Below are 15,929 nucleotides of genomic sequence, written 5' to 3'. Positions count from 1 at the left end.
TGTTGAGAACATTATTTACCACAGAGCATGGAAAGTACGCATCCCCTGCTGAGAACATTATTTACCCCAGAGCATGGAAAGTACGCATCTCATGTTGAGAATACCTTTTACCACAGAGCATGGAAAGTACGCATCCCATGTTGAGAACATTATTTACCACCGAGCATGGAAAGTACGCATCCCATGTTGAGAACATTATTTACCACAGAGCATGGAAAGTACGCATCCCCTGCTAAGAACATTATTTACCCCAGAGCATGGAAAGTACGCATCCCATGTTGAGAACATCATTTACCACAGAGAATGGAAAGTACGCATCCCATGTTGAGAACATTATTTACCACCGAGCATGGAAAGTACGCATCCCATGTTGAGAACATTATTTACCACAGAGCATGGAAAGTACGCATCCAAGGTAAAGCACATTAATCAACATCTACTGGCGTTAGATACACGAACAAAATTATTTCCGAAAAGTAACTGCAGAGATTCTGAAAACAAAAATTGCACTGCACAGACCATAGGATACCTGCATATTCAGATTTCAATACTCTAGTACTTTCCATATATTGATATAATACTCAAAGTGGTATTCTAAATCAAATTATGGCAGTTAGTTGAAGTTATCGTTTCGATATATTACCGGCTATTTTTGAATTCAGGTAAGTTTAAGCAGCAGTTAACTCGGGGAAAGAGTCTAGATAAGATGGTGCTCATTACCTGCATTTCACCTGAGTATACATAGTTCAACATTCGTGCGGTTAGCATTAATACTCGAAATAAGTCAACAAAGCGCATTACCTTTACTAGTTCTCAATTATATTAGTAACTGCTCATCAAGTCCTAATTTTAACAGATCTTTGCTTTGTAAACCTTCTTGATACTCATCCTATGTGGATTCATTCATAAAATTCAGTATTTAAAAAAAAAAGTCAATTAGTACCTCATAAAGGCATGAGTTGAAGATACAGGGCTGACTGGTTGATTTGGAGATGAATGCCATTTTTAAGATTGACCCCCTCCATTTCAAGCAAATTCACAAACTATTTACAATGACCTAACCGAACTTCAGCATTTAGAACACATCTCTTTCGATACAACGACTTACTGTCCCCCCCCCCCATTTCTGCGTGACAATTAGCGGTTTGAAGTCATTTATCTATATTTATTATGCTTTATCAAGCGTCAATGACCTCATCTATTCTCAGAAGATCTTAAAAGAGAAACAGAGGACTTGACCCGAGCTGTCAAACGGACGAGTATAATTAATTCATTATTTATTTGCTTTTATTTTTCCTAATAATTTGCTCCACTGTTTTGATTTCAGTTATCTTTATCGTCTATTCCGATCAGTATATGACTGCCGCAAAAAGCGTCATCGATCATCATCCTTCATTAGATATCGAAATTGCATCCCTCTTCCTGCTACATCGTTGTTTACATTTCCGTCATAAAGATGGTCAGAGGAAGTTCAATCAATCAAACCACCATTCACTGATCTTTATTAAAATGAAGTGTAAAGTACAGTGAAGTGGCGAAAATACAAGAGAAAAGAATAATGAGGGTCCAAGAATTCATACAAAGGGTTATTGAAATACTAGCTGTATTAATGCATGGTTGAGGGAAAGTACATGCACGTTTCTATAACACTTGACATTTCCACAGCTCGTTGAACAGCGTATTAAAAGCTATATGCTCTTATTATCTTTAATCTTTGTGCATCAATCGGAGCATTCTCGTCCTTTTGCACAGATGTTCCGAATGCTTTGTGCATATGTCTGCCCAAACAAACCAATGATCTACAAGTAGCCTAACCGGACAGACTTGCACACGTCAACGTGAGGACCGTATTTGTTTCCTGGGCCTCTACATTCGAATTAAGGACAGTAGTTATTGGTTACTGCATTTGTATGGGAAAATATGAAAATATGAGTTTTTTTCAGAGTAATAGTGCACGACCTTAGGAGTGCAATTTTAGTCCAAAAAACGAATTCTTATTTTTCCATAAAACTACAGTAGCTGTTTTATTATATACTCAATTCGTTTTCCTACCAAGGGCTTAGTAATAAAAGAGCACACTACGATAAACAAGCTAACTGAATTTATTCTGTATTTTAAAATAAATACATAACCTCAGGTTCATCAATATTAATGCGCACATAGCACCGCCATGCGACCTTTGAACGTGGTCGCGCGCCCGACATTAGTTTAAAAAATTCTCGTTTTTGGTCTTAAAATTGAAATTTAGAACCATATTTTGACCAAATACGCATTGAAAAGACTGCAGTTGGTATGGGATGGACGGATTGTGTTTTTCTGTTGATCCAACTCAATTCTGCTTTTCTTTTTAAAATGGACTGCATTTATCGGTTCAATTCAGTGCAATAAGGAGAGTGTGATTTCAGATGGAAATGTAGTCGAAATTACAGTTTCATTCCAGTGTTTATCAGGTTGTCCATGACAAGGGTCATGTCATTCGGATTTGCAGAACTAACAAATTATATTTTGGGGAAATTCAAGATACATAAATGTAAGTAAGTTTATTACCGTTCTTATTACCAACTAAACAAGACATATGTTCATGCCCTGTCATTTGCATGTTCGCTGTTGGAGAGACCCCAGCTATGACCTGTCTCATACAGTGTATGTCTTCTATCGCTAGCCTAACATTGTATCAAAATAGTTTAAGAGGGAAAATTGCAAAACAGTTGTTGTGTGACAGTCTATTTTAATAGCCAGTGGAAATAACACTTTTCATCGTCTTGGCCTAGTGGCTCCGAGACTCTTAGTTTCCAACCGAAACCTTCAGTTGCATTGTTTCGCTAATTTAGCGTTTTGACTGACTAGTAAAAATGGTACGTCTCGGATAGATATGCGATAGTCCTTGACCTCAATATGCTTTTCTGTGCTACTTGTATAGACCCTAGGGAGTACTGGTCAAAGCCTGAACCATTCATTCTATTTGCGAAAATTAGTCCTCCTTAATAACCGTTTAAATAACCTGAATGGTATTTTTAATTACTGCTTTTATTACGTTTCTTGTTGACATTGCGAATATCCCATTCATTAGTTTGCTTGTTTGAAAATTTCATTTGTGAATCAGTAAACTCGTCCACATCGTTAGCCTTATCGTCTCTACATTCAAATGGACGAAACAACTTGATCATTTTTATTCACAAACAAATGTAATAAATCGAAACCTAAAATGTCTGCTACACGAACGTACATTGTTTGTTTAGAATCAAAGTAGTTCCTAGTATACCATACTATTTTTAGACACACGTGTCGTGCAAGATGAAGCTGTGCAATATGGAAAATACTGAACGATTCTGACAATGTAAATTTAACGGAGAAACAAATGAGCATGTAATATTACATCTTTAATCTAAGTTTTAACAGTGTGCACCTACAGCCTTAATTTTGCAGTCCTCGGTAGAAACATTCTAAGATTCTTGAAACTAGACTGTGTGTGTTAAAAGAACAATACTTTATTTTTTGGATATCCAGTAAATGCAGTCTTTAAACATTAAATAAGAGTACGTAACGTCGGTCCGCCAACAGGAACTGAGTCCAAGTGCCATATGCTAGTAGTTTTACGGTTATTGGCATTTGAAAATAACTTCAGATTTATTCTGACGTGCCTAGTCATGAATGTTAGGTAATTGTTTATACTTTTCTTATTTCTATTTAGATTGTAGAATATCTATATAACCGCTGTATATTTTACGGTTGTTTTCGATGTATTTTGACTTGAAATTCATTGCAGTGTGTATTTTCCTGGAATAATGATGGTGATTCCAATCAAGCGGGTCTTATCTAAACACAAACGATATGTATTTCTGAACTGATCCCCTGGCCGAGGGTGGCAAGCCACCATCATATAACTAATTTCACAGGGCCGCATCATAATCGTTACATAATAGGGTGACCGGATAAATGCTTGTCCAATCTAACAGGGTAAACAAAGTAAAAACATCGCCCAACTGAATAGGACAATTGGAAATAATTAATTATAGAACATAAATGATTCAAATTTGTTCCAAAATAAAGTAAGCTGGGAACATTAGTATAGGCGATATAAGCTTCACTTGGCGTTTGAGTTCGTCAGCCTGATGTTTATGTATAACTTTTGAAACAAAGAACTAATGACCAGTTTGTTAAAAACTGGCATATTAGATTTGAGGATTCGAACAGATAATTATTTTAACAATACATTTACATTTTTCAATTTCTGCCTTATTTTTAATATATTAATGTTCAGAATTTTTGTCAAAATTCCGCGCAACTGGGAGGGTCATTAGAATTTAAGCTGAATGATTGGTTAACGAAATAGATTTATTTTTTACTATCGAAGATGAATACAAATTTGTTTTAGAGAATATTTTGCTTTCCAAGGCAAGGAAAGCTCTCATTGGCCATACCTCTGTGTGTGTGTGTATGTATGTATGTATGTATGTATGTATGTATATATATATATATATATATATATATATATATATATATATATATATATATATATATATATATATATATATATATATATATATATATATATATATGCAAGTGTTGTCTTATTGAATGAAAATAATAACATATCTATCAAAATAAATTGATTGTTTGATTTTTATACGAGCAATTTATATCATGTTATATGCTGTCGTGTTTGAATCCGATTTGTATCATTAAGGTTGTTTCATCAGTGCCCATTAGACTATAAAATGAAACTATCATATACAAATTCTGCTCGTGGCAACTTATAATACATTTTTCGTCCAATCAAATTTTCACAATAAACTTACAAGTTTTGTTTCAATCACACTGATATGTACCACAGCGAAAGTTACCGGTTTTAATGCAAAAGAGAAGGCGGAACATTCAACGCGTTTCCAATGGGTGGATTGGTGAAATGATTATAAGTTCTAGACGTATTTGACAAGGAACCCATATAAATCCCATGTCTGCTCAACGAGTCTGGAGGTATCAATTTAGTCTTAATCGACAGTTGTTGGTTTTCTTTTACATTCATTTACACCAGGTACTAGCAGTGTACCCGCTTTCGATCAAATTTTATAGTGAAACTAGAGATGGCGGTGGAAACCGTAAAGTCTCATTAATTCAGCGGTGGAAACCGTCAAGTATCATTAATCCAACTACTGTTATCCGACCGTTAGGTTTGATCAGTTCTGTGATAGGGACAGGTTATTCCATGTAGTTCCAATCAACCGACATCTGATGTTTTCTTTACAAAGCCATTAGTTGTCACATCAACAAGACTTGAGTGTTTTGTGCTGTCGATGCGATATCCGAGACGCTGTACAAAGCAAAGAAACAAATTAAGAAACAAACATGATTATTACGATTCAGGAATAAAGTGTTCAAAAATAAAAATAAAAGAGTGCTCACCTGCTCTCCCTTGTTAGCCAATTCATGGTTCAGAATGAGTTCCACTGCCTCCACGTTCTCCTCCTCTATGGCGTGCAGCAGGGCATCACCAATCTCTATGTTGTGACTCAGTAACAACTCTATCATCTCAATATTCTCGTTCTCTATGGCAATCAGAAGGGCTGTCCGACCCAGGGGATCCACGCAGTTAATGTTCAGTCTAGCATGACCATTTTTCAAAAACTGTCGTGCAGACGGGATATCACCGCGCTCCACGGCCAGCAGGTATTGTTTTTCCTCGTTGGTTAAGTCGACTTCCTTTCGTATTACTCCCATCCCCAGACTATCTCCCTCCATCTCGCCGCCCAAGTCGTCCATCAGTTGGTTGGCGGTTTTCAGAGCGTCCCGGTACTGGTAGTAAACCTTGTCCATCTTTGGGCGTCACCGGCCCTGTAAATATATTGATTGATTGATTGGTTGATATTTAATCGGCACATCTGCACATAGTGCTGAGGAAACTAGAGCAAATTGCTTTTCTCAGAGGCACACATGAACTCCCGACACCACATGGTCAGGGCAGGATTCAAACCCGCATACTTGTTGCACGTCCGGCACGCTGACCACTAAGCCACCACTACTACTTAATATAAACCAAGTGGTAAATAAATCATAGTGATTCGTTTTGCTGTGATCGGTAATCATTCTTGGTTCGTATATACACAAATAAACCTCCATTTACGGACCCCTCAATGAAAAAGACACGTACCTTTAAAGGAAGATATTGATGAACTTTTACACAGATTATCTCTTGAAAAGATAAAGGGTTGTCGTACCTTGAGTAATTTTTATGTGCCGGTCGCACCGTAATGCTCTTTTGAACCAAAGGCAGTTTATTTCACAAGTCAAAGCGCAAAGAAAATATAGCTTTGTCGTCAAGAGAAGACACTGCTTTCATTGATCTAGTAGTATTTTCTATCGCTTCCCTGTTAGTATTTCACACGATAAATGTTCGAATTTCGTTTGGCTTACTACACGGATTTACTAGAGGCACGCGCCGACGTCATATGACGTCACAACGTCATGTGAAATGCTAAAGTTATTACTGCTTTCTCCTATGTGAACTTCTCTCGTGTAGTTTTGTGAGGTGGATAATCGGCATACGAGATACAAATTGGATTAAAATTGGTTTAAAATTTCCATGTTATGTATACGGTCAGTAAATTAAAGCACTCCAAGTCTATTCAGATCTTAAAAATGGTAACACAAGAGAGAGAGAGAGAGAGAGAGCGAGAGAGAGAGAGAGAGAGAGAGAGAGAGAGATACCTGTGCCTCGTTTGAAGATATGTACAATAAATTGTATTTCCTAATTATTGGCAGGAAGACAGTAAATAATGAATTTGCCAATCCTGCATCTAGTCCAAATTTAAACCGGCTCTTAATCAATGTATAGTAATCAAAGTGAGATGGGAGTATAATATGGCTGAATTTGCCCTGGCGAGAAAAGACCACCATTTACGATGGAGGTGATAATAACTCACCGTGCAGGTCTGACTGCGTGCCCTTTTGTCTTCATGAAGTTTGCAGATGTATTTGGGTATTTGAAAAAGATCTCAGTCTGCTTAAAGTTTGCTGGCTGTATACCCTTTGTTAAAGGAGCCATGTCAATTTTTCAGGAAATCCTAGTACGTACATTCATCCGCTATGTGTCTTCCGAGAGGCGTGTGGGCTTAAGAAGCATGTAAACAAGTAAAAACCTGTTATCTGCACATGTAACTTCAAATTTATACACTGGATTATAGCAATTAAAAACTGTTCTTTTCCTTGAGACTGCAAATTCTTACAACGAATACAGTGTTTGTTCTGTAGTGAAACATCTAAACTCCTAGCGAAAGATCTTGTATAGGGCAATAGTTGTAAAATTTCAGAAATTAATGTCAACTACTTTAGGTAATTAAAGTGCACACATGGGTGTAGTATGGTAATCGTCCGTGCAATTTTCCAACACACTATTAACACACGAAAGAAAACCAAGACTTCAAAGACGATTGACCAACATGGCATGTTCAGTTACACGTTATAAAGATCAAATGCATTTGCAACATACGTGCATGTATCTTGCACGCATATTGTGTAAGCATTACTGGTGTCTCGTGCGCCTCAAAGATGCACAGCGCATAGCAAACCACTTTTCCTCGAGTTGACAAGGCCCTCGTGTTTACTTCAATGAAACGAACAGCTCAAGTATACATATATATATATATATATATATATATATATATATATATATATATACACACACTCCATATAGAGTTAGTTTCGTTGTTTAGACCCGATACCGATTTAATATCGTTGTTTAGACCCAATACTGATTTCATTTCGTTGTTTAGACCCGATAACGATTTCATTTCGTTGTTTAGACCCGATACCGATTTAATTTCGTTGTTTAGACCCGATACCGATTTATTTTCGTTGTTTAGACTCGATACCAATTTACTTTTTTTGTTTAGATTCGATACCGGTTTAATTTCCTTGCGTTCAGACTCGTGCATTAAAATTTTTGGCTTTAAATGATAAATATTTATTGTTTAAAGGTAACACTGAAATTTGTGTCTTTGTTTTAAATGATTTTTTTCTACTTGACATAAAGAGGTAAGCTGAATGTTCAGTGGAAAAAAATTGCTCATGCATTCACCAATATATAGTCGAAAATGACATGGCCGAACTTCATGGGTGTTTATCGCAAAGATAGACTGGTTTTTGATCCAAACAAATTAATATCGACAACACAAACCTTTTTTGGTATATTCTGCACTTTTGCAAAAATGATATAAGAATTTTCCAAATGTACAATTAAAAGTGAGGCTTTAACTTTAGTTAAGAGTTCACACGATGAATAAAATAAGTCATTTATTCAAGTTTCGATTTTAAGTGGTGCTTCTTAAGACTAATGTTTACCATATACTGTAAAGGCAGTACCTGCACACTTATTATACTCATATGTCTCCCATAATGAAACATCTTTTCGAAAGATAAATTGCAGAAGTATTTTGCTTTGCTATACAGACAAAAAAAAATGTATTTTGGAAACAAATCCAGATGTTGTTGGAAACGTATATTGCTGTCACGGTGATAACTTGAAATTTCCACACCATATCGTGCATTCCGATTAGCTCAATGGAAAGAATTAATTAAGAAAAAACGACATGAATATAGGTCTTTCTCTCTCTCTCTTTATATATATATATATATATATATATATATATATACACACACACACACACACACACACACACACATGTTTTCGATGTTGAGATTTTAAATAGTCTCTGAGCATTAGGGAATTGTGCAATTATAATAAATGTTGGAAACTGATCTTGTTCCTTAAATTCGAGTCGTGATGTTTATATTAACGTCTGCTAAGTAACGTTCGGCTTGTTTACACCGATTTCGCTAGTGTGACCTAGTGCTGCACCACGCAACGTCTCGCTCAACTATGGGATGCGCACTCAAGACGTTGGAATGTTACGTGATACAGAGCGTTACAGTGGTGACGTGTGGGTGTTAAAAAGAGAATCTTAAGAAATGCATCAGTGTAGGATAGAAAAATTGCATCTGAAGGTCTGAAGTTTGCGTCAGACACAAGGCAAAGCCTTGGCGCAGACGCAGATCTCTGATCTTCACGGTGGAAATTTCATTCCCAACACTAATGCATAATGAAATATTATTTTTCTCAAATTCTCGAATGACAAATGAGAGACGAGGTCAAGATCGCGTACTGTAATTGCTGCTGTAGCTTTAGAGTCGCTGAAAAATTCTTCACCGTAAGATAGAACATACAAAGCTATGATAACGCCGAAAAGTTAATTTAAACTTTAAATGCTTAAATACATATCAGTGTTCAAATAACAAGAGTTGAGATCACTAACGCAACAGAGAATACACAGCGTCTGAATTGTGTATTTCAGATAGCTTACGCATTAATGTAAATGCGAACATGTCAAGAAGTATGCCCTTTTCCATAAGATTAATCAACGCTGTGATGTATATTTGATTTAATTTATATTTGATTTAATTCAATTGTTTGTTTCTTAGTCTTAATTCTTTTTATTCCATTACATGCTGTTGTAAAGTTGTCTAGAATAGAGTTGAGTTTTTTAAAATTATTTTTGACGCAAACAACTTTATAGAAACATTGTATCTAATGCTGACCTAGTTCCTGACCTTGATTCAGAAATCAGTGAGTTGAAGTAAACAATTGTTTATATTCTTTCTTAGACTAAGATTCATAAAGTGAAATCGAGTCCATACTGGGAGTATGTTAGGCATGTAAAAAGCTTAAATCTTGTTCTAGAAACATGATCATGTGAACTTCGTACGGGAATCTGTTTTGCATCTTACAGTGAAATCAACAGGCTTTTTTACAATGTCATCACAAGTTGGAAACTTTCTTGCAAATCCTACCCAGGAACAATTTTACCTTTCGGTAGAAGATGAATTGATTCAACTTGCCAGAAAATATGATCCTTCTGAGGCAAAAGGTTCCTGAACGAAGCATAAAACAAAAAATATTTTGGTCCAGTATTTGGCAGAAAAGAATGTTTTGGATAAAAGTGCTTTGGTTTCGATCAGTAAGTCTGTATCAGACTTTGACATAAAAGTACAGGAATTAAAATTAAAATACAAGATGGAATTGGAGTTGAGGAAGATGGAACTTCAGAAAGATAAAGAAGAAAAACAAATGCAAATGCAGTTGCAATTGGAAAAAGAGAAATAACAAATGTTATTACAAAAAGAACAAATGCAATTAGATAAGGAGGAAAGACAAATGCAGTTACAAAAAGAACATACGCAGTTACAAGGTGAGGAGAACAGATACATATACAATTACAGAAAGATAAAGATGAAAAACAAATGCAATTAGATAAGGAAGAAAGGGAGAGAGACAGACAGATGCAAATGCAAACGCAAAGATAGAAGGAAGAGAGGGAATATCAATTTAGAATAAAAGACATATAACTGGCAAGTGAAAAGCACATTCCCACTTTGGATACAAATTCAATTTTTGATGTTACTAAGAATATTAGGTTAGTGCCCCTTTTAGAGAAAAAGAAGTAGAAACATATTTTGCTCGTCGTGAAAAAAGTGCCGAAAATTTTAAATGGTCAATGGAACATTGGACTTTATTATTACAATGTGTAATTACTGGTAATGCTAGTGATATTTACCACCCACTGTCACTACAGCAAAGTGGTGACCATGATCTGTTTACGGAATGCATCTTAAAGGATTATGAGTTAGTCCCTGAGGGTTATCGGTAAAACTTCCAAAAATATAAGAATGAATCTGAACAAACTCATGTCGAATTTGCAAGAGAAAAAGAGCAGTTATTTGAAAGAAGGTGCTTAGCCAAGAAAGTTGATCAAGATTATGAAAGTCTCAGACGACTTGTATTACGTGAAGAGTTCAAGAACTGTGTCCATAGTGACATTAAAATTTATCTTGATGAGCATAGGGTCGAAACCTTGGAAATCATTGCTCGTAACGCTGACGAGTATTTTCTTTTAGTTCATTAAGTTACTTTTGTAGGCAAGTCTTCCATTCAACCGTCTTCTGGCAGAGAAGTATTTCAGCCTAACAAAAGCCCTTATAAATCTCAATCTGGCACAACTTTCAAAAATCAAGCTTCTGATAAGGTTAATCAAAAATCCTTGTCTCTTTCTACGTGTACCTATTGCAAGAAGAAAAGACACATTATTTCCGATTGCTACAAATTCAAAAATAAGCAGCAGAATCAAGACAGGCTATTCCAAATGCTTTTATTTCTAAGAGGTCAACGTCACAGTCATGTATTGAAAGAAATAGATTTGTTGGGTCTAATAAACCCCAGTCTGATTTTATTACAGAGAATTATGAATCATTCATGTCGAAGGGTTCTATATCACTCTTGAGTGATTCGGCCAACTCTATCCCTATTCAAATGTTAAGGGACACAGAAGCTTCTCAGAGTCTTTTATTATCAGGTACTTTGCCTTTTTCTGAGAAGTCTTCTTCTAATGAAATTGTTCTTATTCAGGGAGTAGAGTGCGGCTTTGTTAATGTTTCTCTCCAATGTGTACATTTGTCATCAGTCTTAGTCTCAGGACCCGTGACAGTTGGCACAGTGTTTGCTTTACCCGGTGAGGGCATTCATTTATTACTAGGCAACGACCTAGCTGGAGTTAAGGTTGTGGTTAATCCACTTGTAACTAACAAGCCGTGCTTGGATCAGAGAGTCGATCCAATTGAAAAAGAATTCCCTGATTTATGCCTAGCTTGTGCAGTTACCAGAGCTATGACAATGAAAGCTCTTGAGAATAATGTTGATCAGGAAAGTATTCCTTTAGGTGACATATGTATTGGTCAGGCTTTTGATGAGGTCACGCTTGCTCCTTGTTTGGATCAATCAAAAGATCTTAATCACAGTGATCCTCTTTTGATGACACATTTTCTTTATTCTAATCAGGGTAACAAACGACCATCACTTGTCGTTGAACAAGAAAAATATACTGAGATCTCCTGTTTGTTATTTCATTATAAATGGAATTCTTATGAGAAAATGGAGACCTCCCGATGTATCTATAGGTGACGAGTGGTCAGTGTACTATCAAATTGTAGTGCCAAAACCGTACAGACAAGAAATACTTAGTCTGGCCCATGAAACTCCTTTGGCTGGTCATTCAGGGATTAATAATACTTCTCACGAGATCTTGACTCACTTCTTCTGGCCAAAAATCAAAACTGATGATTGTAAATACTATAGATCTTGTCATAATTGTCAAATGGTAGGAAAACCCAATCAGAAGATATTTAAGGCTCATCTGCAACCTTTTCCTGCATTTGACGAACCATTTAGCAGAATTATGGTAGATCGTGTTGGTCTCTTACCTAAGACCAAGTGTGTGCATCAACAAGGTTTCCAGAGGCCTTTGATTAATATTAAATCTAAAACGATAGTAAAAGCTTTGATAAAGTTTTTTTTTTTGAAATAGTCATTTGGTCATCCCAAATGTGTCCAGCCTGATCAGGGGTCAAATTTCATGTCTGGAATTTTCCAGCAAGTTATGTACGAATTAGGCATCCAACAATTCAAATCTTCTGCCTATCACCCTGAGAGCCAATGGGCTTTAGAAAGATTTCATCCGACTTTGAAAAATATGATTCGATCATATTGTTTGGTACGGGTAAAGACTGGGATAAAGACATTCATTTACTTTTGTTTGCTGTTGGGGAATCAGTTCAAGAATCTGTAGGATTTAGTCCCTTTGAACTAGTGTTTGGACACAATGTGCGTGGACCATTGAAGCTGTTGAAATGGAAACTTCTTTCTAATGAAGATACTGAAATTAATCTTCTTGATTATGTGTCCAATTTTAAGTATAAGTTGTCAAATGCTTGTGTAGTTGCGAGATCATATCTGCTCTCTACTCAGTCAAAAATTAAATTAAGGTCTGATAAAAACTTAAAGGAAAGGAGTTTTCAGCCTGGTAATAGAGTTTTGGCTCTCTTGCCCGTGCCACAAAATCCTCTTCAGGCCAAGTATTATGGTCCCCACACAGTTGAAAAGAAAGTAAAGGATTTAAATTACATCATAAATACTCATGGGAAGCGAAAACAAAAACAACTTTGCCACACAAACATATTAAAGGAGTATATTGAGAGATATAGACGTGCTAAACATGCAATTAATTTAGTTGTTCCAGTCCCACTTAGTGAAGATTCAAGTGAAGGAATACCATCGGACTTTACTGAGTTTGGAGCGACAAATCTTTAGAATTCAGAAATTAATGATCTGTACCAGAAACTTTCACATTTGCAAAAGCAAGAAAGGAATGAACCTAAACAGTTATCATTTGAATATGAGTAGTTATTTCGGATGTTCCTACAAGAACAAGCATAAGTTTCCATGATGTTGAAATTGTAAATTCCAAACCTGTGAAACAGCACCCGTACAGGATGTACTCTCTCAAACAGGAATACTTGGGAAAAATAATCAGTATTTGCTGGAGAATGATTTCATAGAGCCGAGTAAAATTGACCGGAGTTCACCATCTATACTTGTTCCGAAACCAGATAAAACATTCCGTATGTGCACTTATTATAGGAAGGTGAACAGTGTGACTAAAACAGATTCATTTCCGTTACCAAGAATCGATGACTGCATTGATAAAATCGGAAATGCAAAGTATGTCACCAAATTTGACCCTCTCAAAGGATTTTGGCAAATTCCACTGAAGGAATGAGCAAAGGAAATTTCGGCATTCGTGACTCCAGATGGACTTTATGACTATAAAGTAATGCCGTTTGGGATGAAAGTGTCGCCAAGTACATTTCAACGTCTAATGAATATGATCACCTCTGGTCCTGACAATTGTAATGCTTACATCGATGATGCCATCATCTACAACGACACCCGGAAAGAACATTTAGCAACAATATGGAAATTCTTTGACAGACTCACTGATGCAAGTTTGAAAATTAATTTATCCAAAAGTGAGTTCTGCCGTGATAGTGTAACATTTTGTAAGACATATAGTGGGACATGGAAAAGTTAAACCTATAGATGCTAAGATCGAGGCTATCTCTGAATTCCCTGTGCCTGTTAGTAAAAAGCAACTGATGCGATTCTTAAGTATGGCTGGATACTATGGAAAATTTTGTCCAAGTTTTCCATAATTGCTGAACCCCTGACAAATTTATTGAGCAAGAAAAACAAGTTTCTTTGGACTGAAAAATGTCAGGAGGCTTTTGATAAGTTAACAGCCATACTTAAAAACGCGTTAGTTCTTACAGCTCCAAATTTCAGCCAATCATTTAAGCTGTCTGTTGATGCAAGTGATGTTGGGGTTGGAGTCGTATTGATTCAAGAAGACGAAATGCTGTCGATCATCCAGTGTGCTATTTTTTCTAAAAAATTAAATAAGTACCAAAGACATTACTCAACAATCGAGAAAGACTGTTTGGTTTTGATATTGAATATTGGCATTACAACATTTTGAAGTTTACATTAGTTCAGCTCGTTTAGTGATCACAACCCTGTTAATTTCAACGGCAAGATGAAAAACAAAAATCAAAGACTAATAAGGTGGAGTTTGTTGCTACAGAAATAAAATATTGACATCAGGCACATCAAAGGAAAAGATAATTTAATAGCAGACACACTTTCCCCTGAATAGAAATGTATTATTTTATGTATACTTGGTATAAATCATGAGAGTTTTTCTTATATTTTTTAAACCTCATATATAAATAATCTATGGAAAAATGAAGCTTTATTATATAATTATTTCTTTTTCATTATGAAGTGTTATGTTTATTTGTTTTAATTTAATTGTTTGTTTGTTAGTTTTAAAATTATTTTTATTCCATTATATGCTACTGTAAAGTTTTCTAGAATAAAATTCAGAGGTTTTTATTTTTTATTTTTAACGTAAACAACTTTATAGAAACATTGTATATAATGCTGACCTAGTTCCTGACCTTGATTCAGTAATCAGTGAGCTGGAGTAAACAATGAAAAAAATTATTTTACATTCTTTCTTAGACTAAGATTCATAAAGTGAAATCGAGGCGATACTGGGAGTACGTGATGTTAGGCATGTAAACAGTTTATACCATGTTCTAGAACATCATCATGTGACCCTCATACGGGAATCTGTTTTGCGTCTTAAATTAGTGTATAACTATTTTCTGTAGAGAATTTAGTCAGTTGAGCTATACATCATTTACACTTAAAGGTATTTTGTTGTGACCAGTTTAAGTTGAAATTCTATTCTATGGAATTAGTACTTCTTTTCCCTGGAAATATTTAAGTGCTCATACAGAATTCTTGGACAAAGACAATTTATTGAAATTTTATTCGGAATTCAAAACATGGAATATTATTTTCTGTGGTTCAACAAGGAACTGTTGACACATCAGCACAACATTGACTATTGCATACGTCATCGTCCTTTATCTTGGATTTTTATCAGGACTCCAATTCAGATTCATTTAGGACTTTTATTTCTACGACTTCTATTTTTAATTATTGGATTATTTTTGGATTTGAGTCGTAAAACCGTAAGTTCTTGTTCTCATTTTTACCTTGTTTTTCAGGGAAATAAATTATTTGTTAAATTTTACAAAGCTTGTTGTCTTCACCCTTTTCTTTTGCGTTTGGTAAGAGCCTAAACGTAACAACGCAAAAATGACATAATCATCCAATCAGCTTTAATCTAAATTTGATTCACCCTTCATATATAATAAAGAGTATGAATTAAAAATACAGCATCTGAAAGAACGTTTTCTTTGACTGGAAATCGGACTACGTGTAGTTCAGTTAAAAAGTACGTAACGTTCTGTTTGCGGGACACTTAACTTCATCCCCTGATAGTTATAGTACTTAAATCTGTTGCAATGTAATGTTCATCTTGATTATTGTGAAAGAATGTTCAAGTGACGATGAAAATCGGAGTGTTTTTGATAGTTTTTGGGATACTGTGCTCATACTAGACTGTCACTCAATGAGA

The 15,929-nt window shown here is 35.5% G+C and overlaps 1 protein-coding gene across 2 annotated transcripts in view; it reads right to left on the bottom strand.

Annotated features, from left to right (window-relative positions):
* LOC149797075 (transient receptor potential-gamma protein-like) overlaps nucleotides 1–15,929 on the bottom strand; it is a 179,518-nt gene that overhangs the window by 129,028 nt on the left and 34,561 nt on the right. The window contains exons 1-2 of one of the 2 annotated variants that reach the window (XM_089961751.1): nucleotides 6,921–7,055; nucleotides 5,404–5,832 (exon numbers count right to left, since the gene is read on the bottom strand). In XM_089961751.1, the coding sequence (XP_089817877.1) occupies nucleotides 5,404–5,814 (411 nt within the window). In that variant the 5' untranslated portion in view covers nucleotides 5,815–5,832; nucleotides 6,921–7,055. Of the gene's footprint in view, nucleotides 1–5,403; nucleotides 5,833–6,920; nucleotides 7,056–15,929 lie in introns of those variants that run through there. The other variant, XM_089961750.1, reaches the window with a different exon arrangement.

This window comes from Sinohyriopsis cumingii, chromosome 6 (assembly GCF_028554795.1).
Source record: "Sinohyriopsis cumingii isolate HCF-2022 chromosome 6, ASM2855479v2, whole genome shotgun sequence".
Lineage (NCBI taxonomy): Eukaryota > Metazoa > Mollusca > Bivalvia > Unionida > Unionidae > Sinohyriopsis > Sinohyriopsis cumingii.
Note: the sequence above shows the minus strand (reverse complement) of the source record. Positions and strands in the feature narration are given on the sequence as shown.